Source organism: Dreissena polymorpha, chromosome 2 (genome assembly GCF_020536995.1).
Source record: "Dreissena polymorpha isolate Duluth1 chromosome 2, UMN_Dpol_1.0, whole genome shotgun sequence".
Taxonomy (NCBI): domain Eukaryota; kingdom Metazoa; phylum Mollusca; class Bivalvia; order Myida; family Dreissenidae; genus Dreissena; species Dreissena polymorpha.
Window position 1 is genome coordinate 33,206,170 of NC_068356.1, and position 27,643 is coordinate 33,233,812.

The following is a 27,643-nucleotide window of genomic DNA, read 5'->3' on the forward strand; positions in this document are numbered from 1 at the left end:
TTCACTATTGAGGACTGAAAAGTTATGTTGTGATGATTTGCGCAAAAAAGACGTAGTTTTGCCACTGTCTTGTCGATGAAGAAAAATACAGTTATGAATAGTTATGAGTTTTTGTAATTTGCATGCATAGTGGGTTTGTCTGGAATGAAATACAGGAGAATGACAGATTATCTAATCAGAATGCAGCATTTACGTAAACATGCAATAGGTTGTAATAATTTGTCCATAAATGCTTTACAGCATTTTCCAAACCTTCTCCACATATCGATTGAATCTAAAGTTGTATTATATTTACCTCAAGCACTGATTGGGAGCATGAAACCTTGTTTTAATCAGAAGAGTATCATCCAGTTCTGACTTGAAGCCATAATAGAGTACAGAAGCAATATGTCAACAATATTTCATTTATATACCACATATTTTAATATATAAAAAAATAATCCATTGATGAATTTTACTCAGAAACAGAAACAATAGAAAAATAAAAACACCATAAAATACATTAAGGCATTTTTTCATCATGGAACAATTTAACATGACATGACACACTAGAGTATTACATGGGGAAATAATTATGGATCAAACAATCAAGGTTTCCTTGTGATGGGGAAACATGCACACATTGGTGCACTCTAAAGCAGAAGTCCATCCCAAAGAATCTGTTCCTGCAGTATATAATGTTTTGCTTTCATATTTTGACATCATTGTCCAAGAGTTTGGTATATATTTGTTATGTTAACAGGAGAAGTTTCTGCCCTTCATTGACATGTTATATGTTTACAGGAGAAGTTTCTGCCCTTCATTGACATGTTATGTTTACAGAAGAAGTTTCTGCCCTTCATTGACATGTTATATGTTTACAGGAGAAGTTTCTGCCCTTCATTGACATGTTATATGTTTACAGGAGAAGTTTCTGCCCTTCATTGACATGTTATATGTTTACAGGAGAAGTTTCTGCTCTTCATTGACATGTTATATGTTTACAGGAGAAGTTTCTGCCCTTCATTGACATGTTATATGTTTACAGGAGAAGTTTCTGCCCTTCATTGACATGTTTCAAAAGGAGAGCGTAAGAGTGGATGTGTGCAAGACAATAGCTGAGGCCTTCTCTAGGTAGACATACTTTTTGTTCACTGATCCAATCAATATGGTGAAATCCCTTGATAGAAAGTTCACATATGATGCAGTTCGTTAGGGAAAATGTTTTAACACAGTCACTATCTTTTTCTGATCAAAAATGGGACAAAAACAGGTCAATATTGTTATTCATCAAATATTTCCTCTTTCATGTACTGTTCATATAGTGTTCTAAGTAACACTCAATTGTTTATTTATTGATTATTTTTCATGCAACATATTCTGTTGTCTTTTTTTCACAAGAAATAACCCTTCCCTGCAATGTCAGTTTTAAGACTATTTATAATATGCAAATCATGAAATCGGAATAGCCAATCAAAATGCACGGCTCAAGAAGAACCTATTTTCAAAATGGAGGTTTGACACTATCAACACAATCGACTATTTATTATTATTACAGATGATAAACATTTGAAAAAAGCAACAAATATACAGACCACAGGTTGATGATTATGTTTATAATCATTCATAGTCTTATATTTATTAAATATTTGTGATGTAACAACTTTAGAAAATTACCCACAACTCAACAAGCTTATAGCATTATACATGTATATTGATTTTGTGATTGACAATAATTTACATCTTAAATAGATTTAGTGTGTCAGTAAACGATGTGTTTAGCTCTGCTGTTTTTGAAGAAAACCCGCGTTATTTTCATAGCCAGCTCATCGTCCGACATCCGCGTCATGCTAAAACCTTAACATTTTGTTAATGTTTTGAACATTGGCTCTAAAATCGAAGTGCTTCAACCTACAACTTTGAAACTTCATATGAAGCTGCACCTTGATTAGTTCTACATGCCACACCCACTTTTGGGTCACTAGGTAAAAGGTCAAGGTCACTGTGACCTCTAAAAAATAAATAAAAAAATAATGACAAGCTTTCATTTTTTAGCTCGACTATTATATATGAAATATATATAGTGGAGCTATCATACTCAACCCGGCATCGGTGTTTGCATTGGCGTTAGCGTTGGCGTGCAAATGTTAAAGTTTGGGTACTACCCCAAATATTTTTAATGTCCCTTGACATATTGCTTTCATATTTTGCATACTTGTTTACCAACATGACCCCAACCTATAAACAAGAGCAGACAACTCTATCAAGCATTTTGAAATAATTATGGCCCCTTTTCCACTTAGAATATGCAGCAAATGTTAAAGATTGTGTATTACCCCAAATATGTCCTATGTCCCTTGACATATTGCTTTCTTTTTTTGCATACTTGTTTACCAACATGACCCCAACCTATAGACCGTTCCAGAATTTAGTCATTACCCAATTATCTCCCCTGAATACTCTCCGCGTGCGCCATTATACTGCTGCTAACAACCGGTAACATATATAAGAGAGCACCGATTATTAAACGGATGAATTTCTTTCTAAATACTTAGGCCGTCATGACATTACCTTGGTTGTATGAAATAAAGTTTTTCTGCCAGGGGAGATGTTACGCTAGTGTAATGACAGAAAAATGTTTAAAAAAAATGCATTTTTAGGTATTTGTGTAGGAAAACTAACACATTTACACATTGAAAAAAGCATTTAATTCAATTAAATGCAATATTTTTCATTTGATTATTTGCATCAATCTTAAAATCGTGTAAACCTTTGCATTCCAGTGTTAAATTGCCCATTTTTTCTTCTTAATCCGATTACCTCGTTTTGATCAGATATTGTCCAGACTTAACTAACAACATGGTGTCATAAACCACACTGGATGGCAGATGACAGTCTGGTCATTAAACACAATTGATGATGCCACCATGTCTCTTCTTTCTGGTAGTATTTAGCAGTCATTTGGTTAGTCTCATTTATAAGACGCGCAAAGAATTTAGAGATACTTTTTATATGGGCTAAATTCTTTCTTTCCAAATATTACCAATATAAAAAGTAGCTTAATATTTGAGAGCGTCAACAAGTTAGACTATCATTTGGTTGGATAATTTACCCCCGACATACTTAACAGTTGCGTACATTAGATATGTTACATATTGTACAAATTAAAAGTTATGTCCAATATAGAATATCATAAATTGTACACCATAAAGATACTAGCCCGTTTAATTTATGAAAAAATAAAGTATTTAATAATTATAAAATTTACGTAAAAATATTTTGCGGGTATCGGTTAATTAAAACTACGTCATTACGTATGAAGATTTAATGTTACGGCATGCACGAACAACATCTTAAAAACAAGAAACTACATTTGAAACCAACAGAGGTAAAACATGTTTAAAAAAATATGTATATAAATATATGTGTGTTAAAATGTTAGATATTTGTCACTCATACTCACTAGTAACGAGCTTTCAATATACATGAGTACACCGTTCAATTTGCATAATGTGAAGTTGTGTTTTTCAGTTGTATGTTTATATTCCTCAATAGCGTCATTCTTTGTAAAAAACTCATCAAATAAAAATTACATGTGAATACCGTCATGCACTTCGCTTTTAATAGGGCTTTGTAGTACGTTTATTTTCAATGCACCCCTTACACTTTCTATCACTCATTTGTTTATCACACTAGCGTACTCATGCAATTGATAATTATATTTTTATAATTAGATGTATTACTATTGTAATTTATTGAAGCTTTTCTGCAAAAAAAACAATACGGCTTATGCATAGAACTCTTTGTTGTGTCAAATTGTCGGCCTTTCAGTCTTCAGATCATCTTAACTTTGATGCTAATGCCGCGTTGTTTTTTTTAAGATGCAAATAAATGTATTAATAAATTCGTTTTGAACTAAATAATTTATTTTTGAAATATTATTTAGGTGTTTTTTTCGGAGTTTTTTTTTCCGATTAATTGACTTAACAAGTGTCGTTATCCATATGTTTTGCGTTACTGCAAAGACCTATAAAATACATTTTTTTAGTATTTTTAGCTGTATAGCTGTTAAATAATTCCAAGATGAAAATCTATTCAACTAGATATATTCACATTCTTTTCATTTTCCGTATAATCACATAAAGATCGTCGAGATCAATATCACTCTCTCATGATAAAAAGTTCGTTTTTCACGTGACATAATTTTAACTCACAAAATTTAATTTAAATCCAAACAACATTTTTTTTTATCTCTGATTTCAATTAGAACAAGAAAAATAATGGAAGGCATATCAAAAATATCATACTGAATATAATATGTTATGATTTTAGAAAATAGAGTCTTACCAATTAAGACAAATTATATACAAACAATGAGCGGTAATTAATTTCGCGAGAATCTTTAATAAGTATTAATTAAAATATAATCTACTTGATGTTGCGGCTATTAAAATCAACACAACAATACATGCGTGAATTGTTTGTTACAAGTCAAAAGTAAAAAGCCTAATCAAAGACATAATATGAGCGACTGAACCGGCAAATTTTCGCCGATGATTACCACTTGATTACACACACAAAAACAAATACACGAAAGCATTTTAAACATTTTATTTGTAACAATCAATCTCAACTTCAAACAATCATTTTAACAACAAAAATGTGATAATCGCCTGAAAATAATTCATTAAGTAATTTATTTATCCGACATCGGCGTAGCGGGTATTCTCTACATCTTTGGCTTTTGGAATGGCAGACTCCCACAAGTTAGCAGAAGTGTAATGGCGGACAGTCACGTGACTGACAATATGGCGGCGGTCAATTTATCGATTCTAGAACGGTCTATAAACAAGAGCAGACAACTGTATCAAGCATTTTGACAGAATTATTGCCCCTTTTGTACTTCGAATACGCATATTATTGATAATTCTATGTTAAAGTTTGTGTACTACCTCAAATATTTCCTATGTCCTTTGACATATTGCTTTTATATTTTGCATACTTCTTTACCAACATCACCCCATCTATAAACAAGAGCAGACAACTATATCAAGCATTTTTGCAGAATTATGGCCCCTTTTATACTTAGATAATTGAATATTTTGCTTAAATTGCCATAACTTCTTTATTTATGATCAGATTTTATTAATATTTTAACAAAACAACACTTACCTGAATACCACAATGGATTCCACCCAAACAATACCCCACGCCCCCCCCCCCCCCTCAAAAAAGTATTTGTTTTCCTTTTTTTATTTTTGAAAGATTATCTAATAAATGACCACACCCCACATTATACCCCCCTCTCAACCCCCCCATACCCCCCACATTTTTTAAATTATTTTTTCCCTTTTTTTATTTTTAAAACATCATCTAATAAATGACCACACCCCACATTATACCCCCTCTCAACCCCCCCTACCCCCCAAAAAAATAAAATAATTTTTTTCTCCTTTTTTTATTTTTGAAGGATTGTCTAATAAATTATTGAATATGAACAATTTCCCCATGATGGCTTACATTATACTGTCAAGCACTCGAATAGTCGAGCGCGCTGTCCTCTGACAGCTCTTGTTAAAAACTGCTACCGCAGCCGAGCGTGGCACCCGTTATGCGGTGCTCTTGTTTATGAATTTTCATTTAGTATTTAGATATTTACTTGTCACTTGGGAATCAACACTCTTAAATGGCTATAGTTTGCTTGGTTACGTATTTTACCTCATGACCTACCTGTGTTTAACAGAACATTTAGTTTTTGGAGAAATATTGTCGATTACCTCAATGTATTGATCTTGTTATAGTCCCAGATATTAAATATTTTATCTTGATCTGGAATCTTAGCCTTATTTAGACCCGCTTAAAAGCAATGCTTGGGTATTCGTTGTTGTATTGATAAGGATCCCCCAATCTCCTTTTAGTGGGGGAAGCGGACAACGAGCGAGGCAGGGTATAGGGGAGATATCCATGGGTTATGGTTAGGGTTAGGGTTAAGGTTAGGGGTCGGGTTAGGGTTAAGGTTATGGCTAAGGCTAACCCTAATCCAAATCCGACCCCTAACCCTCTAACCCCCCCATGCGGATTACAATACCATGCCTCGCTTGTTGTCGTTGTCCTCTTCCCTTTTAGTGGTGACCAAACTATGTTCTTAGGGTAAAGGCAAACACAACATGAGCTGCTGCATTCAAATATTTTAATTGCTCTCACTATGTTGTTATTTTTAAAGGATGTTCATGAATTCACTCTGCATCAATAAAGAACAGCACTGTTTCTTAATGTGTTTTTTAGATTCACTGTGAGCCTTTTTCACAATTTTTGGACATATAACGCCTTGAAGTGGGGAATTTAAGCATTAATTAAGATTTAATTGAGATGGTATAATATTTTGATGAATATTTTTTATTTAATTATTGACAAGACTTAATTTTAATAGAAATAATGAACAAAAACTGATCAGTAAAATGTTTTTTTCAAACACCATTCTTTATTGATATACTTAGAACTTCTTTTACTTACTGACTTATTAAAATAAAAACACAAACTATTTTGGCATTTTCTCATGCTGCGATTGAAAGCCACTGTAAATTAACCCTTTCCCACTCAGAAGCAAAGAGAAAATGGCTATGTGCAAACAGCATGAAAACAGAACAGCCTGTGAGTAACCCGCAATCTGTTCAGGTTTTATGCTGTTTGCTGCTCATCAATATCTAAGGGTTGGAAATGAAGCCTTAAAAACCTGAATCTAGTAAGATAGGTTTTTAATTAAATTTAACTTTCGAAGGAACTTGAAATGCGTCAAAATACGTATCTTAGTGGGAAAGGGTTAAGCCAATACTCATGCCGGGTTTGGTGGCCACTAAACAAGGTGACAACCACTGACCCCTTGCTGTTTTCAGGTACCAGGTGACAGGTACCAATGACCCGGTCATCATCAACGCAATGATGTTCATATGTAAGACCATGCACGACTCTGTAAAGTAAGTCACTGCTTGACTTAAGGAGTGTCTGAGACATAACATTTTGTGTAATAGGGTACTAATTTTTTGATAAACTGTGACACCCATTTCTTTTTTCTTTTTTTAGCAAATACTGTTTTTACCTTTGTTTGGCAACTGTCAGATGCAACTTGTTTCTAGAAGCAACATAGAACAAAAACACACACAATTATAACAATGGTTGTTACGTATTAAAAAAGCATAGCATACAACTCATTTTACAGGTGGTTTGATTAGAAATGAGATTTATTTAGTATTACTGGTACATGACAGTTCTCTTGATAATATTTCATAGTGACTATATCATTAGTTGAAATTGCTTTTATATATTGATATAAAATTGTTATGGTTATTGTTCATGTGTCATGTGAATATAATTTGAAACTTTTATTTTATAAAATAACGTTACAGGTAATAGTGTTTTTAGTTTATTGAGCTTTTTAATATGGTGTGATGCCTAAGGTTATTTGCCTGTATTAATAATGCTTTTAAACTTAAAAAAGAGAATACATTTACTCAAATATTTCCAGGCATTATAACTTAAAAAAAAAATCATTTTTTAAAAGACATTTGTTAAGCTTTAGTGTTTTGCAAACCATGGAAAAGAAAGAAGTCACACTATTGGTGTTAATCGTTTTGGATTTTAATTTCAGTGCCATGACCTTGGAAGATGAAAAGAAGGTCATCAGCAACCTGATTTCGGGCTTTGTGCTGAAGATCTCGTTTGGACGAGAATTTGAACAGCAGCTGAGTTTCTTTGTGGAATCAAGAGCAGCATTCACTAACCTTGACATTGTTCTTGTTCAGTTGATTCAGGTTTGCACAATCCTTTGATTATTTGAGCCTTTATCTGGAAAACTGGGTCTGATGCTTGCAGGTAAAGTGTCATCCCAGTCTGCACAGGCTATGGGTCTTATGCTTGCAGGTAAAGTGTCATCCCAGAGTCTGCACAGGCTATGGGTCTTATGCTTGCAGGTAAAGTGTCATCCCAGTCTGCACAGGCTATGGGTCTTATGCTTGCAGGTACAGTGTCATCCCAGAGTCTGCACAGGCTATGGGTCTGATGCTTGCAGGTAAAGTGTCATCCCAGTCTGCACAGGCTATGGGTCTGATGCTTGCAGGTAAAGTGTCATCCCAGTCTGCACAGGCTATGGGTCTTATGCTTGCAGGTAAAGTGTCATCCCAGTCTGCACAGGCTATGGGTCTTATGCTTGCAGGTAAAGTGTCATCCCAGAGTCTGCACAGGCTATGGGTCTTATGCTTGCAGGTAAAGTGTCATCCCAGAGTCTGCACAGGCTATGGGTCTTTTGCTTGCAGGTAAAGTGTCATCCCAGAGTCTGCACAGGCTATGGGTCTTATGCTTGCAGGTAAAGTGTCATCCCAGAGTCTGCACAGGCTAATCAGGTTTGACACTTTCCTCCTTAACTGGATTTTTTTTACAAGAGATTTCCCTTAAACAAAAATTTCCATAAGCAGGGAAAGTATGGTTCCTGATTAGGCTGTGCAGACTGCATAGGCTAATCCTGGACAACACTTGCTGCACATGCCTGAGCGCAGTTTTCCCATAACAAGGCTGAATTTTATGCTATACTTAACAAAGTGATTGGAAAAAAGTGACCATGATCTCTTTTTATTATTTTATGTTATTTTTTTCTAGAAGATCTAACTTCTAAGCTTTTACCTCAGTATTTGAATGAAGTTTTGTGGAACAATTTTTTTTGAAGAGGTTATTTCCATTAGGAATGCATCATCTAATAGCAACGGCTTATATTTGTTATAAGAATTTATACATACAAGACAGAATAAGCATACAGAAATAAGCCAAAGATTACATTGTAATTCATGTTTTTATATAATTTCGGCTACATCTGTGTATTCAGATATTTTATATATTTATATTTAGATATATTTGTTTGTTTTTGCTGTTTACTCTCCATGGTTTGTCTACAATATAGTTATTCAGTCCAACATTTGTTATATATTTACAGATTCAAGCTATTGAAAGTAAACTTATTTAGAAGTATTTACTTGATTTTCAGTATTTTAAGTTTCTGATATTGATTTGATATGAGACCTAAAATTATACATTTTAACCTTTTCCGAATAAGAAACAAAGTGGAGATTGCTTTTGCAACCAGCATAAAACGGATATAGCCTGTGAGTAACTCGAAGTCTGTTCAGGTTTTATGCTGTTTGCTGTTCATCAGTAACAATGGGTTGGTAATGAAGCCTTTAAAACTTGAATTTAGTTAGAAAGGTCTTTAATTAAATTTAACTTTCAGAGGGTCTAAAAATGCGTCAAAATACGTATGTATGTTTTAAAGGGTTAAAAAGAAACTTTCATGCACTTTCAATGAAATTTTTTTACATGTTCAACTCAAATATTCCCAGTTTCCACAAAACATATTTGTAGTATGTATGCACTAAGCTTCTTTTATTGCAGAGTGTGAATAATTTATCAATTGAGACAAGAAAAGTGGTTGGAGGAAATCACTCGAGAAAAACAGGAAACTTTGTCCGGGTAATATGTTCAACCAATACACTTTTTGCATGTCAACAGAACATTGCTCACGACATTGGACTGTTTTTATTACATAATAACATGCAGTGCTGTATACTTAAGTAATTTATTTCCAATTAATTCATTTGTTTGAGGAAGCTTAAAAGCTTTTGTCCTAACATATGTCATTTGTTATGTAACATTATTCTTTTTTTTATTGCATAACAATAAACTCCACGGGTCACTTTGATTTATTCATTAGAATAACTTATTCATGCAGTGGTATTATTTTTTTGATGATAAAAACTATTTTTTCATGTCAAAAACTTCAGTTGCAAATTATCTCTTTATAAGTCTGGTTTTATGATACGTGATGTGAGATGTTGTATACATGTACTTAACTGAAAATGGGGTCTCTATGTTTTTAAATAAAGACACTGTTGCTGAAAAACAGGAAAACAGCAGTATTTTTGTCAATGAAAGAAAATACTCATGAAAATCTGGGTTTTTCTCAGTCCATTATTGCATGTCATTACCCACTTCATTTCTTAGCAACATCTCCTAATTCTACTTGCACATATCAATTAGCTACCTGCCATGTTATAATAGCAAGGTTATAAACTATCAATGAAGACCCAATTTTACAATTAGATGAGAGTAACTTGACTGGCAGGCTTATTTATTTTATGGCTGTATTGCAACTGATGTAAATAGTTAGGTGTTGATAACATGCAATAACATTAACAGTTAGCTGCAGTTATAATGATTTATAATTGATCTTTTTTATGCCCTCAGTTGGGTAGCATATTGTAAGTCTGATTGTCAGTCTGTGCAACTGTCAGTCATTCCGTCTGTCTGTCTCTCCTTACGGCATTCCGTTTCAATTGTTTTTTCAGAAGCACTTTCAGATATTTGACTGAATGTTTTACGTTTGTCTACCTACATGACTTACAGGTTAAGTTTGAGTTTCATTCCAGTCCATTGATTTTTTGTGAAATTACGGGCCATTTACTTGGGAATTTTCTTTAAAATAACAGTTTTTATTAATAATATTATGTCCTTTTCAATATGATTACTGAAGGTCAAATTGAGATTTTGGTATCTTGTTAAAATACCCACCTATTTAGAATTTTTTTATATTGAAATTTGGTTCAAAGAAAATATGAGAAACTGATGTCAGACTTAAATATTGGTAATAACATCTTGGTTAAAGATTGGTAAAAATAACTGGGTTAAAAGAAATTAACTTTCTATTCATTTCAATGATTTTCAAGTTCTTGCTCTATTTGATTTAACAACTAATTTATTGGAATTTCCAAGGTTTCAAGTTTATTAGATTTGCCATTTTTAGAACTTATGCAAATAAAATATTTTGTATAGTCTGTATCATGTTGACTATGTCTGGTCATAATATAACATTTTTAGCTCACCTGATTGCTCAGGTGAGCTTTTGTGACCGGTCTTTGTCCGTCTTCCATCTGTCCGTCATTCTTATTTGGTTTGTAAACACTCTAGAGGCCACATTTATTGTTCGATCTTCATGAAACTTGGTCAGAAGCTTTGTCCCAATGAAATCTTGGTCGAGTCTGAAACTGGGTCGTGCCGGGTCAAAAACTAGGTCACTAGGTCAAAAAAAAGAAAAAACTTGTAAACACTGTAGAAGTCACATTTCATGCCCAATCTTCATGTAACTCTGTCAAAATGTTTCTCTTAATGATATGTTGGCTTAGTTCAAAAGTGGTTCCGGTCCGTTGAAAAACATGGCTGCAAGTGGGTGGGGCAGTTTTCCTTATTTTTCAATAGAGAAACCTTGTAAACACTCAAGAAGTCACAATTTTTGCCCATGCATGAAAGTTGGTCAAAACATTGGTTTTATTGATATCTCGGACAAGTTCGAAAATGGTCCAGATCGGTGAAAAAACATGGCCACCAGTGGGCGGGGCATTTTTCTCTATATGTATATAGTGAAAACATGTGAACACTCTAGAAGTCACATTTTTTGCCCAATTTTCATGAAATTTGGTCAGAACATTTGTTTCCTTGAGAGTTGAGTTCGAAAATGGTTCCGGTCAGTTGAATAACATGGCTGCCGGGGGGGGGGCAGTTTTCCTTATTTGGCTACAGAGAAACCTTGTAAACACTCTAGAAGTCACAATTTTTGCCCAATCATCATGAAAGTTGGTCAAAACATTGGTTTAATTGATATTTCAGATGAGTTCGAAAATGGTTTAGATCGGTGAAAAAACATGGCCGCCAGTGGGCGGGGCATTTTTCTCTATATGTATATTAGTGAAAACATTAGGACACTCTAAAAGTACCATTTTTGGCCCAATTTTCATGAAATTTGGTCAGAACATTTGTTTCCTTGATATAAGAGTTGAGTTCGAAAATGGTTCCTGTCAGTTGAATAACATGGCTGCCGGGGGGGGGGGGGGGGGGGGGGAACAGTTTTCCTTTAGAGTAACCTTGTAAACACTCTAGAAGTCACAATTTTTGCCCAATCATCATGAAAGTTGGTCAAAACATTGGTTTTATTGATATCTTGGACGAGTTCGAAAATGGTCCAGATCGGTGAAAAAACATGGCCGCCAGTGGGCGGGGCAATTTTCTGTATATGTATATCTGAGCATTTATTTCCTTGATATGAGAGCTGAGTTTGAAAATGGTTCCGGTCAGTTGAATAACATGGCTGCCGGGGGGGGGGAGGGGGCAGTTTTCTTATATTTATATAGTAAAAAAAGCTTGTGAAAACTCTAGAAGTCACATTTTTTGCCCAATCATCATGAAACTTGGTGAAAAGATTTGTTTTATATATATCACATATTAATGCCATAATTATTGCCCTTAGATTGTCCAAATTTTCATTATATTATACAAAATCCTTGTAAACACTCTAGAGGTCACAATTTTGTTTCAGATTTTATGAATCTTGGTCAGAATATTTATTTTTGTAAGCAAAGTTTGATGTTTGGTAGTCAACTCAAAATAAAGGTCACCAGGTCAAATCTTACAAAAACAAAATCACTCCATATGCCAGTGTTTTGGTTCAATAATGATGAAACTTGACCAGGATGTTTGTCTGGACAATATCTAGGTCAAGTTTGACGTTTGGTTAAGATTGAATGAACGGACTCCTCTCAGGTGAGCGAACTAGGGCAATCTTGGCCCTCTTGTTGGAAAATAAACAGTCTTGCTCTTAGTTAACATGAAACAAACACAAAATTATGAGAATTTTTAATGTTAATAGATTTCGTTAACAGCAAAGATGTATGAGCATTTTTACTTTGAAAATAAGCTATATATTAGAATGAAGTTTTACATTTCATGTGCAATTGTACTTATACGTTTGTTATTTGGTATTATATAACTTTTAACAAGGTTTTCAAAGAAGTGAACAAATAAGGATTGGTCTCCTAAAAACTACCTGACCATATGATTCAACTGCTTGTTGCTTAGTGTTACCATGGTTACTTGCAGGCGTGTGCAGCGTACTGCTTCATCACCATCCCCTCCCTGCAGTCTGTGTTCGCTCAGCTGCAGCTGTACCTTCTGTCTGGACAGGTGGCCCTTCTCAACCAGTGCTACAGCCAGGGTGAGTTTTTATTTAACCCTTGACCACTTAGATACATATTTTGACATGTTTGTTGTCGCTTAGAAAGTTAAATTTAATTAAAGACCTTGCTTACTAAATTCAAGTTTTAAAGGCTTTATTTCCAACCTTTAGATACTGATGAGCTGCAAACATCATAAAACCTGATCAGACTGCGAGTTACTCGCAGGCTGTTCTGGTTTTATGCTGTTTGCACATAGCCATTTTCACTTTGCCTCTGAGTGGGAAAGGGTTAATATGTTCTGGAGTTAACATAAACTATTAAATTAATTAAATATTGAATTGTATTCTGATGTTTTGTAAATAAATTTATTTTTAATCTGAATGGATGCTTGAACATATGAATTAGAAATGAAGATAAACATCAGCATGGTCAAGTGCCAATTATTTCTATTTTTATTGTATCATCCATCTGCAAAACTATCTTTATGCATGTACTTTATGTATTGTCTAAACTAATCATGTGTAATCTGCAAAGGCTAATTAAGTACTACACTTTCCGCTTTAATGGAATTTTTCTTGTAGGCAAAGTCTCATCTAAAGAAAATCCTGTCTAGGCAGAAAATGTTGTCTCTTTTTAGCTTGTGCACATTGCACTGGCAAACTGAGAACAAAACTTTACGAACATGAATTCAGCCATTTTTTTTTTCAGACAATGGCTGACATGCATTTAAATTGGGAGCTACGAATATTATTTCTTATAAATGAAAAATACCATGTTGGAAAATTGGTTGGTAAATTGAAACTTCTTGAGAAGTATTGAAGAGCCTTTAAGCTTTATGATTTTGTCAATCCTCCTCAGGTGATGCCTTCTTTAAAGCTGCAATATCGCTGCTACCCGAGATACCCCGTACCATGGAGACGGTAGAGAGCAAACATCGATCCTCCGAGCCCTTACTGGTCGACTTCATCAGCAACTTTGTGTCTACATTACTGGTGGTACCGGTAAGTATGCTTTTGTTATATTGAGCCCCTCTCTGGCAATAAAGGGTTTAATGCATGTGTGTGAAGTGTCATAGCAGATTAGCCTGTGCATTATTTGCAGGCTAAGCAGGGACAAAACTTTCTGCCACAACTGGATTTTAACTAACAATAGACTACCTTCAAACGAAAAACTCCAAAAAAGCGGAAAGTGTCTTCCTTGATTAGCCTGTGTGGCCCGCATAGGCTAATCTGAGATGACACTTTAAGCACATGAATAAATCCCCGTTTTCCAGAGCGCAGCTGATTTGTATCATATTGTTTTGGTACTTTTTGTTATGTTTATAAAAGGTTAGCAACCACAGTGTGTTTAAATTTTAAAGGGAAAGAGAGGGTAAGATAACTCTTTATTGCAAGTAAATATTCTGATATTCTGTGGAATATCCTGTTGTGTAACTTTATTGGACTGAATGGAATTAGCTTTATTGCACTAGCAATTGTTTCATGGAAATTGGCATTTGTTTGCGCACTGGGATTCATTATAAGAACATGAGAATTTGTGAATGATTTTGCATGCTTTGTAATGAGATTTTCTATAGATATGTAGCTGCAATGTAGTTTAATATATTCAAATGTGAGTGGTGTGTTGTATATTTTGTACAAAAACAATCCTCCAAATGTGAATGTCAATGATATTTTATCTACTGTAACAGACTTAATGCAACATGCAAAAAAACATTGCTTTTCTGTGGAAAAAAATATTGCATTTTGTAAGTCTTTGTCATTACAGCTCAATCCTTACAGTACTGAAGTCAGCATTTTGTTTGTCAATATTTTAAAGAAATTGTTAACAAATTGCAAAAAAAAACATAGTTTTTTATGAAACAAATAATTTATACATAACATAGAAAGAAGTCAACAAACACTAATGACTACGACTAACTCATGCCACATCTCACTATTTAAGAACAAATAAACAGTTACAAACATCCATATGTTAATAGATAATTTGTTTGTGATATTTCTGATACCACAGGATTTGTCAGACTTATTGTCCCCTACAGGTGAAACCGGAGGGGACTTATGGTTTGCGCTCTGTCCGTCACACTTTTCTGGATCCTGCGATATCTTTAAAAGTTCTCAATATTTTTTCATGAAACTTGAAACATGGATAGATGGCAATATGGGGATTATGCACGTCATTTCTTTTTGTTCCTTCATCAAGAATTCTGTTTGCTATGGCAACAAGTATAAAAAACAAAAATTCTGACCATGGTGGAATTTCACCGGTAGGGGACCATATTGCTTGGCAATTTCTTGTTTTTCCTGTTTCTGCGAGTTTCAATGAAATTTATTATCCCGCTACCATGGTTACAGGACAATCCTGACTCAAGCGTGGTGTACCTGTTGAGGGGCCTCCTCAACATTCTACAGAACTACACGTGGGAGCCCCTCTCTGATGCCAAGGTGGTTGTTTACACGCGTGTGCTTGCCATGCTATCTGCCTCCTGCCAGGAGAGCTACCCGTACCATGTGAATAAAGGTAGATAGCTGATAAAAACATTGATTAGTTAAGTCGTATTCTGAGAAAACTGGGCATAATGCATGTGCGTTAAGTGTCGTCCCGGATTAGCCTTTGCAGTCCGCACAGGCTAATCAGGTACGACACTTTCTGCCTAAATTGGATTTTTGCTAAGAAGAGACTTCATTTAAACGAAAAATGTCATAAAAGTGGAAAGTTTTGTCCCTGATTAGCCTGTGCAGACTGCACAGGCTAATCTGGGACGACACTTTAAGCACATGCATTATGCCCAGTTTTCTCAGAATGTGACTAAAATAATTACATACCCTCCGACAGGAATCCTACAGTGCTCATTTTGCATGCAGAAATGTATAAAACAAAATCTCGACTTGAGTGTTAAATGTGGGCTTAGACAATGACATACAAAAAATTATGCATGCACTGGCAAATATGTTCAGTTTAATTGTATTTATATCAATAACAAGTCAGTATAAATGGGACACATTGTTTAAATATTTCCATCTTACTGTTCTGTAATAAGAGAAATTTATTAATCCACAAATGTTTATATAATTTATCATAATATAATGATATTAATTTAATGTAAATAGACCATTGCAATCCAGTCATATTTTTTTGCTATTTAAATCAAATTTGATTTCTTATGTTTATATACAAAACTATATTTGGACAAAGTTTGTAAAAGGTCTTCAGAAAAAGTATTAGAAATAGTAAACATTAAACTAGCCAACTCATGATTTATGACTGTAATGTCCTTTAAGTAAGTCGATATAAATGAGTCTTGTAAATGTTTTTTTTTTATCTTAACCCTTTGCATGCTGGGTAATTTGTCGTCTGCTAAAATGTCGTCTGCTGAATTTCTAAAATTAGCATTTTCTTCGATTTTTTTTTAAAGAATACTATCAGAATAGCAAACAGTTTGGATCCTGATGAGACGTCACGTTCTGTGGCGTCTCATCTTGATCCAAACTGTTTGCAAAGGCCTTTAAAATTCGGTTCCCGCACTGAAAGGGTTAACATATTATTACATACAAATAGGTAGGTTAAGGAAAGAAGATAGATATGCAATTTTCTAAAAGATTAGTCAAATGCAGACTTTTGAGTAGAGGTAGCCTCTGAGCTAACATGCATACTTGATTAGCTAAAAGTACTATTATATATCTCACCTCTCACACAAATTACCTAATCTGATCACCCTGAGTAATTTCCATACAAACCCCGAGTAATTGAGTAGTTGGTTGAGATATAATCGTTACACTGTAACTTCGTTCTCATATGGTATGAAATTACTGAGGGTTTATATCCCATACACCATCAGTTACTAACGCTCGATTGGTCATTGTCGGCTCGGGTACTACTTACATGTACCCCGGGTACTCTTTAGTATACTTACATGTACCCCGGGTACGGTATATATACTTATACGTACCCGGGAAATTTAACGCTAAATCGGTCATTGCCGGCTATTGTTTTGAAATTAATTATATTGACATTTATGTCAATATTCTGTAAAATGGCCTCTATATTAGCGAAACCCATACTCAAAAAGCATGCTGATGCAGTTTTTTAAAAAGAGAAGTTTATTTAAGATAATCAGTAGCGCATTTTACGACATCGGATTTTGGGCGGGAATACAACTCGGGTACAGTCTAATATCGACCGGGTACGATTAAGTATATTTATCGTACCCGGGGTACATGTAAGTATACTTAAGAGTACCCGGGGTACATGTAAGTAGTACCCGAGCCGACAATGACCAATGGAGCGTTACTAACAGTGTTACTAATAATCCCTGCACAGTCTTATATGGCTCACTTTACGTAGAATTGAAGCCCAGTGAGAATGTCAAATAATGATAGTGTTGACATTAGGTCTTTGTAATTTCACAGTGGGTCAGCTGCTTTAATCAACAGCTTGGTCAGTGGGAGGGTCTTGGTCTGCCTGAACAATCATTAAAACAGCAGAGCATGTCACTCACACCCATATAGGTGACGTTTATATTGACCATTTGCTTGATTTGTGTTACAGCATTGTCTAAAAACATGGTTCCCTGCACGGCACGGGTCTCAGTATATGTGCCACTGACTGATTAGAAGATATAATTGTCTGTAATATCTTGTCTGCATAGTGCATTTTCTCCTGGAAGGTGTCTTTTATCAAGTTTAATGACTCCTTAGAGTGCTTGTCAAAGCAATGTGATGACATGACTTAATACTCCGTTTTACTTTATCAGTGGAGATTTTGATATTTATGACCTTTAGGTATGTTTATTAAGAAATGGTCATGTAAATTGTTTTGCATTTTACAGGCAGTTCATTTAAAAAGCACATCTTTGGATTGATAAATAGCAAGAACTGATAGTCATTTTGCTAGCATAGACTTTTTAAATGTTCTGCAATATGTGACCATATTACTTTTGTATTTTATCTGCAAATACCTCCCCAAAAGCATTTTAGATTCTATTTTAATTGTTATTAATTTTTCAGATTTTTAAGTATTCATACTTTGCTTTTTGTTTCTTTAATTATATTAAACTTATTAATTGTACAAATTTTTATGAAAATGCGCTACAAATACAAATAAAGACTGGGACTATAATTAAAACAATATTCCTGTGGAAAGAGAGTCTGTTTCTTCAAATTATGGGGGTGTATTAAACATTTGATTCTTACCTGAAAGTATATGTCACACATTTCTTTCAAAATTGCTATGGGTATTTATAAAACACATATAATTAAATAAATAATTATTAGGGGACTGACTGGTTCCCCAGAGGAATCTGTAGGTATACCCTGTGTACATGAAGTTTTTCCCTCCATTCATCTGTCAGTCTTTTTTTCCATATGTCTATTTGTCAGAACAAACACCTGGAAAAATGTTTCTTCAATTTCTCATAAATACTGTTAAATCATGTGTGTATCTGCCTGTCCACAAAACCTGAACTATTGTAATAACTCAAAAAGAACATAAGTTAAGGGTCATAAGGTCTTTTGGTTATCATAAGAAGTCAAAGGGTTGAGTCACTGTTTCGAACCAGATCAAAACACAATATTTAAAATTACACAATAACTACTTAAAGCGGGTATATACGATTTTTATATGTGCTGAATTGTAAAATATTGATACAAATATGTTATAATAACACACAATATGCAAGAAAAATGATACATTTAAGACGAATTTTATAAAATACAGCAAATACAAATTAGCGCCCCGAGCCGATTGTGACGAAGATAATTCGTAATTATTTCCCTACAATAACCGATGCATTCGTCTTTTTAGTAAGTGTTCGTGTGTCGTATGAATCGATATCGCTGCAGGAATTTCAAATGAACCGTTAAACTAAATTTAGATTCACATCGTACATGCATGATATACATGCTGGCGAATTCGGCTGTACAGCCTTTTTCGATTTCAGAATTTAATATCTGGCTTATTTAGCATTTTTCGACACATGTTCTTCTTAACTTTTATTTTAGTTTATATTGAAATATATGTATAATAAGTTTTTACACATTTAATATTAATAAATAAATATTTTACAAGATCGTATATACCCGCTTTAAAGTGATATTATGGGCATCTAATAGTTTATAGGTGTCGTTCGCAACCGTTTTTTAATGTTGGTGTTCTCACTTCATAGACACTCATAATTGTTAATGCGGCATCAACATACTAAAACAATATACCGGAAAGAGAAAAATAATGCATTTGATATCAACCGTACTTTCGTTTGACAACTGATCATGCATGCACGATGTGAACCTATTTTTAGTTTTAGTGCAGATTCGTTCATACGACACAAAGACACAATTTTGTTTTACGGATCATTTCGGCTCACAGGACTGGATGGGTCACGTAAGAATATCGAATATAAAATATATTTTTATAAACAACTGGTAGCAAGATGAGTTGCAGATAATTGGTCAGTAACCACATTTTAACTACCGGTAACTCTTTTGACCTGCTAATTCTTTTCAGCTCAATTAAACAGTGAAAAATGCCCACAATATCACTATAATATATGATATGGACACTCCATGTACCGATTTGGCTATACGTTAGCCTCGGCATGTTTGTGAATTTCTTCCTGTGTTCATCCATCAGTTCATCTATTCGTCGGCAAAAATTAGACATCTTGAAAGGTAGTTAGATTCTGATAATCTAACTGGTATTCATGTCTGCACAAATCAAATGTCGGGTGGCATAAAATAAAAATAGAATTACAAAAAGTATTTAAATTTTCGAAATCTATATAAGACATATTAATGAAACTTGGTCAATACATGAAAAGTAATGTGATGGTAATATACACATAAGACAAGGTTATTATCATTATCGATGGGGGTTTTCTCTGATGGGTAAGGGACTCATTGTTTTGGTGCAATACTGTAAAAAATGTGTTGTTAAATAAAGGTTGTATAATAATATTTTCTATGCGCCTGGTATTCAAAAATTACAAAGTATTGTATTATATGAACAAAATAGCATGGAAAGTATGTTATTTTTTTGCAAAATGCAATCCAATTGTTTTCAGTGGACTCGAACGACAGCTTGTACGGGTCAGATCCCAAGTATGTCAGTGAGGTGGTGGGCATCTGTAGCACGCTGGTAGACGAGATTCTCGGCCATCTCAAGTCTCTTACCAACCCAGAGGTAACCATTTTTACCGTATCAAGTCTCTCACAACCCCAGAGGCAACCATTGTAACCATTTAAAGTCTCTAACCACCCGAGAGTTAAGAATTGTAACCAGCTCAAGTCTCCCCTGTAGTAACCATAGTAACCATCTCAAGTTTTTCATCACCCCTGAGGTAACAATGGTAACCATCTCAAGTCTCTCTCCACCTATGGGTTAACATTGAAACCATCTCAGGTCTCTCACCACCCCTGAGGTAACTGTTGTAACCATCTGAGTCTCTCAAAACTCTAGAATGTAATCAGTTTGACCCTCCAAAGTCTCTCAACAACCTAAAGGTAACCATGGTAATCATCTCAAGTCCCTCACTGCCCAGAGTTAACCATTGCAACGATCTCACCGTCTTATAGGTAACCATTTATAGTTGCCCACTGCCACAGATGGCAGTTTACAATTGCAACATACGTCCCTAATCAAATGAAGGACCAATAACTTTGATTACGCAATGCACATCTCTGAACATTTTTTGCTGTCAGTTTAAGATAGAGCAAATGAACACCTCCTCATCCTATAAATATGAAGGTCCAAATATGCAATTGTACATTATATTCTTATGAATACAGCATGATATTTGGTATTATGGAATCGAATGTAAAAATTAAATGTATTTTTTTTTCTTTTTCTAGTTTTTTTTCTCTGTTATCGTCATCTACTTTCAATTCAATACGCACTGATTAGTATTTTTGTTTAAAAGCTGTCTTTTGTCAATTAAATCTGTTGATCTGTCTATTAGATATAAGATTGAAACCAATGATCTCAATGAATGTTAAGGCCTGATTGCTTGAGAAGCTAAGTGTTGTCTCTTGCATGCGTTATCACATCATGTCTTTTCTAAAGAATGGATTGTTTAGCTAAAATTGGAGAGTGAATGACGATTCGGTTATGGCTGTGACGTCAGCAGTTGATTGATCAAAGCAGTTAAAAGAGATTGATTAAACAAATCTACCAGATGAACCGTTTCATTTGTGATAAGAATTATTTTGGGTTTCAGAAGGCTTGTTTGATACACACTAATTCATCTTTTAAAGAATAAAATCCTGTTAAAATAATATGCACATAAGACGTAGTATATGTTGGACAAATTTTACCTCTACTGCTATTAAATGAGTCGCGTTCTTGGCTAACTGGGCTTGATGCATAAGCCTAAAGTGTCGTAGAAAATTTATCAATGACAACACTTTCGGCTTAATGGAATTTTAAAAGAAGTCTCTCGTAACAGAACTACAGTTTATTCGGAAAGTGTTGTCTCGGATAAGCCTGCGCGGACTGCACAGGCTAATCTGGTAAAACACTTTCCACACTTGCACTAAGCACACTTTTCTCAGAACACGGCAAAAAATATTGTGAAACTATTTTACAACATCTTCCCATGCCGAACATCCAGAATGAGAAGCGGCAGACTCAGCTCTCGCTGGAGTTGTTCCACACGCTGGTTGCCCATGGTGACGTCTCCCAGGACAAGCTTCTCGCCCTAGCGGTCAAATTGTGGAGTCTAGCACAGCGCAACCACCAGGCCGACCAGAAGCAAATGGTATTGTTAGCAATGTAGCTGTGAAAATGACCGAATTATTAACTTATAAATGTCATATTAAAATGCATGTACATGCAATGAACTTTTGTGTTACAATTTAATAAGTGTTTCATTAAAAGTCAAATTGATATGATTATTTTACTGCAGATAAAAACTTACAGGTTTATTAATCATTAAACTATCTTTTCAGAAGAGGATCCAGGCGTTTGTAAGACTCAAGGCCGCGACGCCAAGCGGACACGCGTATAAAGAGCTATTGTCAAGGATACCATTAGAAACAACGACATAGTTCTTACAAACATGCAAGACTTTTATTTATGTTTTATTTTATGAGACATTTATGTAATTGACAAGCGTTTTACTGAATAATACATTGTACATGTTTAGTTTTGCGACACGGATAACCTTGTATTACCGCTTTAGATTAAAGTTCTTCACATACTTGTTTATTTTAGACATATTATGATGTTTTGAAAGCCTTTAGAATGTATTAAATATTATGATTATTAAATATGTTAGAATAACATATGATTTCGTTTGTACTTTTCTTTTGGTGTGCTAAGTGCTTTTGTAAAATGAGTCGCGTTCTGAGAAAACTAGGCATAATGCATGTGCGTAAAGTGTCGTCCCAGATTAGCCTGTGCACAGGCTAATCAGGGACGACACTTTCCGCCTAAATTGGCTTTTTGCTAAGAAAAGACTTCATTTAAACGTAAAATGTCATAAAATCGGAAACTGTTGTCCCTGATTAGCCTGTGCGGATTGTAGAGGCTAATCTGCGATGACATTTTACGCACATGCATTATGCCCAGTTTTCTCAGAACGCGACTCATAGGTATAGGTCAACATTTGCTAAATATTGTTACGCACTTAAAGGGATCTTTTCACGGTTTGGTAAATTGACAAAATTGAAAAAAGTTGTTTCAGATTCGCAAATTTTCGTTTTAGTTATGATATTTGTGAGGAAACCGTATTACTGAACATTTACCATAGTGCAATATAGCCATTATATGTATCTTTTGACGATTTGAAAACCTACAAATTATAAAGCGTTGCAACGCGAAACGATTGAATAATTTGGAGAGTTCTGTTTTTGTCGTTTAAATTTACGAAACTACGAAGATTGCTTATATAAGGTATAAAATACAAATACCGTGTATGCTCGGCGGAATAGCCGAGAGGGCTAATGCGTTTTTACTTCAGACTAACTCCAGGACTCCGGGGGTCACTGGTTCGAGCCCTGGTACCGGCTACTTTTTTTTCCTTGTTTTAATTTATTCTTGATTTTTTTCTGGAGCTTTTAAGATCCAATGTTTACATTTATCAATATAAAGCATTTAATGACAAACTTCAAAATATGCCAAAATCTGTGAAAAGGCCCCTTTAATGACGATGACAGAGTGTCGAGTATTACATGCATATATTCATGACATGTTCATTCTTTGATTTCAAGAAGCTCAACTCTGTCGAGCAAACTCGAGCTTTTTACAAATAAAGACACTATCACAAGCATTATGCGGTACAAACGCACTCGGGAGTGAACAAACGATGTCAATGATTCTATTTTTGTCGTTATTTGTAGTAAAGTATCATTACACATAAACATCCGTAATACAATCTCCTTTGTCCGTGGCGAAAACGCATTACGGTCGACACTCAACACCATCAACTGACTACTATTGACAGATGTGCTACGTTTTTCTGACCATATCAGAATAGTAAATAGAAACAAATCCAGGACAGTGGCCAGTTATAATAAATCTTTGCACGCTCTGAGATTTACATTACAAGCGGCAACATTAGCTTAGCTAACAAATACGCATCGAGAACCTCCCATCTCGTACGAATGATATGCGACACGCGAAAATCATTCGCTTGATATAGGTTTTATAGTCCCAGCTGCTCATATTAAAGAACATCTCGTTATTTATTTAGGTTGATTTTAAGAAAAAAAATCGCATTGGGATTACATAGAACGGCTAAAGTTGGATGTCAACTTTACTGTAATCTCCAACGAGATGTTCTGTGTATAAAACTGACGTATTTTGTATTTAAATCAAAGTATATGATTGCCATAAATCTATTGTCTGACTCATTATTCGAAATATGTTGTAATTATCATTTAACGCCATAGAACTGATGTTTAAAAACAAACCCATTGTATAACGGTATCTTTTAAAACAGACGTTCGCTATTCACTTCTTTGCTATATTTCGATTAATTGCGAACCGTGAATACTTGTGTGTACTGAAGTTAATATCATTCTCTCCGACAATGTGACCAATTTAATACTGAACTCTTAAAATTCAGACATTTTCCGGAACACGACCTGGGTGTATTTGTATAGACTCAAATCATATCTAAGGACAGATAACACTAAAATCGCCAGTCCAAAGAAGTTTGAGGTGTCTGGAAATGTAATTACTTCAAGTTTAAAGCCAAAAACAATCAAGCAACGTCTCATTAACGGTTTGACATGCTGACACTTTACGAACATGTCAATTCTTCCTGTGTTCATCCATCAGTTCATCTATACGTCGGAAAAAATTAGACATCTTGAAAGGTAGTTAGATTCTGATAATCTTACTTGGTATACATTTTTGGACAAATCAAATGTCGGGTGGCATAAAATAAAAAATAGAATTACAAGAAGTATTTAAATTTTCGAAAGCTACATAAGACATATTAATGAAACTTGGTCAATACATGAAAAGTAATGTGATGGTAATATACACATAAGACAAGGTTATTATCATTATTTTTGTTTTTTTCTTCTGATGGGTAAGGGACTCATTGTTTTGGTGCAATACTGTAAAAAATGTGTTGTTAAATAAAGGTTGTATAATAATATTTTCTATGCGTCTGGTATTCAAAAAATTACAAAGTATTGTATTATATGAACAAAATAGCATGGCAAGTATGTTATTTTTTTGCTAAATGCAATCCAATAGTTTTCAGTGGACTCAAACGACAGCTTGTACGGGTCAGACCCCAAGTATGTCAGTGAGGTGGTGGGCATCTGTAGCACGCTGGTAGACGAGATTCTCGGCCATCTCAAGTCTCTTACCAACCCAGAGGTAACCATTTTTACCGTATCAAGTCTCTAACAACCCCAGAGGAAACCATTGTAACCATTTAAAGTATCTAACCACCCCAGAGTTAAGAATTGTAACCAGCTCAAGTCTCCCCTGTAGTAACCATAGTAACCATCTCAAGTCTCTCATCAACCCTGAGGTAACCATGGTAACCATCTCAAGTCTCTCTCCACCTATAGGTTAACATTGAAACCATCTCAAGTCTCTCACCACCCCTGAGGTAACTGTTGTAACCATCTGAGTCTCTCAAAACTCCAGAATGTAATCAGTTTGACCCTCCAAAGTCTCTCAACAACCTAAAGGTAACCATGGTAATCATCTCAAGTCCCTCACTGCCCAGAGTAAACCATTGCAACCATCTCACCGTCTTATAGGTAACCCCGATAGTTGCTCACTGCCACTGATGGCAGTTTACAATTGCAACATACGTCGCTAATCAAATGAAGGATTAATAACTTTTATTAAGCAATGCACTTCTCTGAACATTTTTGCTGTCAGTTCAAGATAGAGCAAATGAACACCTCCTCATCCTATAAATATGAAGGTCCAAATATGCAATTGTACATTATAGTCTTATGAATACAGCATGATATTTGGTATTATGGAATCGAATGTAAAAATTAAATGTATTTTTTTTCTTTTTCTATTTTTTTTTTCTCTGTTATCGTTATCTACTGTCAATTAAATACGCACTGATTAGTATTTTTATTTAAAAGCTGTCTTTTGTCAATTAAATCTGTTGATCTGTCTATAAGATGTAAGAATGAAACCAATGATCTCAATGAATGTTAAGACCTGATTTCTTGATTAGCTAAGTGTTGTCTCTTGCATGCGTTATCACATCATGTCTTATCTAAAGAATAGATTGTTTAGCTAAAATTGGAGTGTGAATGACGATTCGGTTATGGCTGTGACGTCAGCAGTTGATTGATTAAAGCAGTTAAAAGAGATTGATTAAACAAATCTACCAGATGAACCGTTTCATTTGTGATAAGAATTATTTTGGGTTTCAGAAGGCTTGTTTGATACACACTTATTCATCTTTTAAAGAATAAAATCCTGTTAAAATAATTTGCACATAAGACGAGGTATATGTTGGACAAAGTTTACCTCTACTGCTATTAAATAAGTCGCGTTCTTGGCAAACTGGGCTTGATGCATAAGCCTAAAGTGTCGTAGAAAATTCATCAATGACAACACTTTCGGCTTAATGGAATTTTAAAAGAAGTCTCTCGTCACAGAACTACAGTTTATTCGGAAAGTGTTGTCTCGGATAAGCCTGTGCGGACTGCACAGGCTAATCTGGTAAAACACTTTCCACACTTGCACTAAGCACACTTTTCTCAGAACACGGCAAAAAATATTGTGAAACTATTTAACAACATCTTCCCATGCCGAACATCCAGAATGAGAAGCGGCAGACTCAGCTCTCGCTGGAGTTGTTCCACACGCTGGTTGCCCATGGTGACGTCTCCCAGGACCAGCTTCTCGCCCTAGCGGTCAAACTGTGGAGTCTAGCACAGCGCAACCACCAAGCAAATGGTATTGTTAGCAATGTAGCTGTGAAAATGACCGAATTATTAACTTATAAATGTCATATTAAATGCATGTACATGCAATGTGCTTTTGTGTTACAATTTAATAAGTGTTTCATCATAAATCAAATTGATATGATTATTTAACTGCAGATAAAAACTTACAGGTTTATTAATTATTAAACTATCTTTTCAGAAGAGGATCCAGGCGTTTGTAAGACTCAAGGCCGCGACGCCAAGCGGACACGCGTATAAAAAGCTATTGTCAAGGATACCCTTAGAAACAACGACATAGTTCTCAGTAACGTGCAAGACTGTTATTTAAGTTTTATTTTATGAGACATTTATGTAATTGACAAGCGTTTTACTAAATAATACATTGTACATGTTTAGTTTTGCGACACGGATAACCTTGTATTACCGCTTCAGATTAAAGTTCTTCACATACTTGTTTATTTTAGACATATTATGATGTTTTGAAAGCCTTTAGAATGTGTTAAATATTATGGTTATTAAATATGTAAGAATAACATATGATTTCGTTTGTACTTTTCTTTTGGTGTGCTAAGTGCTTTTGTAAAATGAGTCGCGTTCTGAGGAAACTATGCATAATGCATGTGCGTAAAGTGTCGTCCCAGATTAGCCTGTGCACAGGCTAATCAGGGACGACACTTTCCGCCTAAATTGGCTTTTTGCTAAGAAAAGACTTCATTTAAACGTAAACTGTCATAACATTGGAAACTGTTGTCCCTGATTAGCCTGTGCGGATTGTACAGGCTAATCTGCGATGACACTTTACGCACATGCTTTATTCCCAGTTTTCTCAGAACGCGACTAATAGGTATATGTCAACATTTGCTAAATATTGTTACGCACTTAATGACGATGACTGAGTGTCAAGTATTACATGCATTTATTCATGACATGTTCATTCTTTGATTTCAAGAAGCTCAACTCTGTCGAGCAAACTCGAGCTTTTTACATATAAAGACACTATCACAAGCATTATGCGGTACATACGCACTCGGGAGTGAACAAACGATGTCAATGATTCTATTTTTGTCGTTATTTGTAGTAAAGTATCATTACACATAAACACCCGTAATACAATCTCCTCTGTCCGTGGCGAAAACGCATTACGGTCGACACTCAACACCATCAACTGACTACTATTGACAGATGTGCTACGTTTTTCTGACCATATCAGGATAGTAAAAACAAACAAATCCAAGAGTGGCC

At 34.8% G+C, this 27,643-nt stretch overlaps 1 protein-coding gene across 4 annotated transcripts in view; it reads left to right on the plus strand.

Moving 5' to 3' along the window:
- The window catches only part of LOC127866520 (VPS35 endosomal protein-sorting factor-like), a 63,375-nt gene extending 36,483 nt beyond the window's left edge, over nt 1–26,892 (plus strand). For 2 of the 4 annotated variants that reach the window (XM_052407084.1, XM_052407082.1), the window contains exons 17-26: nt 1,028–1,113; nt 6,873–6,953; nt 7,625–7,787; nt 9,415–9,492; nt 12,949–13,063; nt 13,884–14,026; nt 15,380–15,545; nt 20,083–20,201; nt 21,628–21,774; nt 21,965–22,302. In XM_052407084.1, the coding sequence (XP_052263044.1) occupies nt 1,028–1,113; nt 6,873–6,953; nt 7,625–7,787; nt 9,415–9,492; nt 12,949–13,063; nt 13,884–14,026; nt 15,380–15,545; nt 20,083–20,201; nt 21,628–21,774; nt 21,965–22,063 (1,197 nt within the window). In that variant the 3' untranslated portion in view covers nt 22,064–22,302. Of the gene's footprint in view, nt 1–1,027; nt 1,114–6,872; nt 6,954–7,624; nt 7,788–9,414; nt 9,493–12,948; nt 13,064–13,883; nt 14,027–15,379; nt 15,546–20,082; nt 20,202–21,627; nt 21,775–21,964; nt 22,303–26,275; nt 26,412–26,600 lie in introns of those variants that run through there. The other 2 variants (XM_052407086.1, XM_052407083.1) reach the window with 2 other exon arrangements.
- The last annotated feature ends 751 nt before the right edge of the window (nt 26,893–27,643 follow it).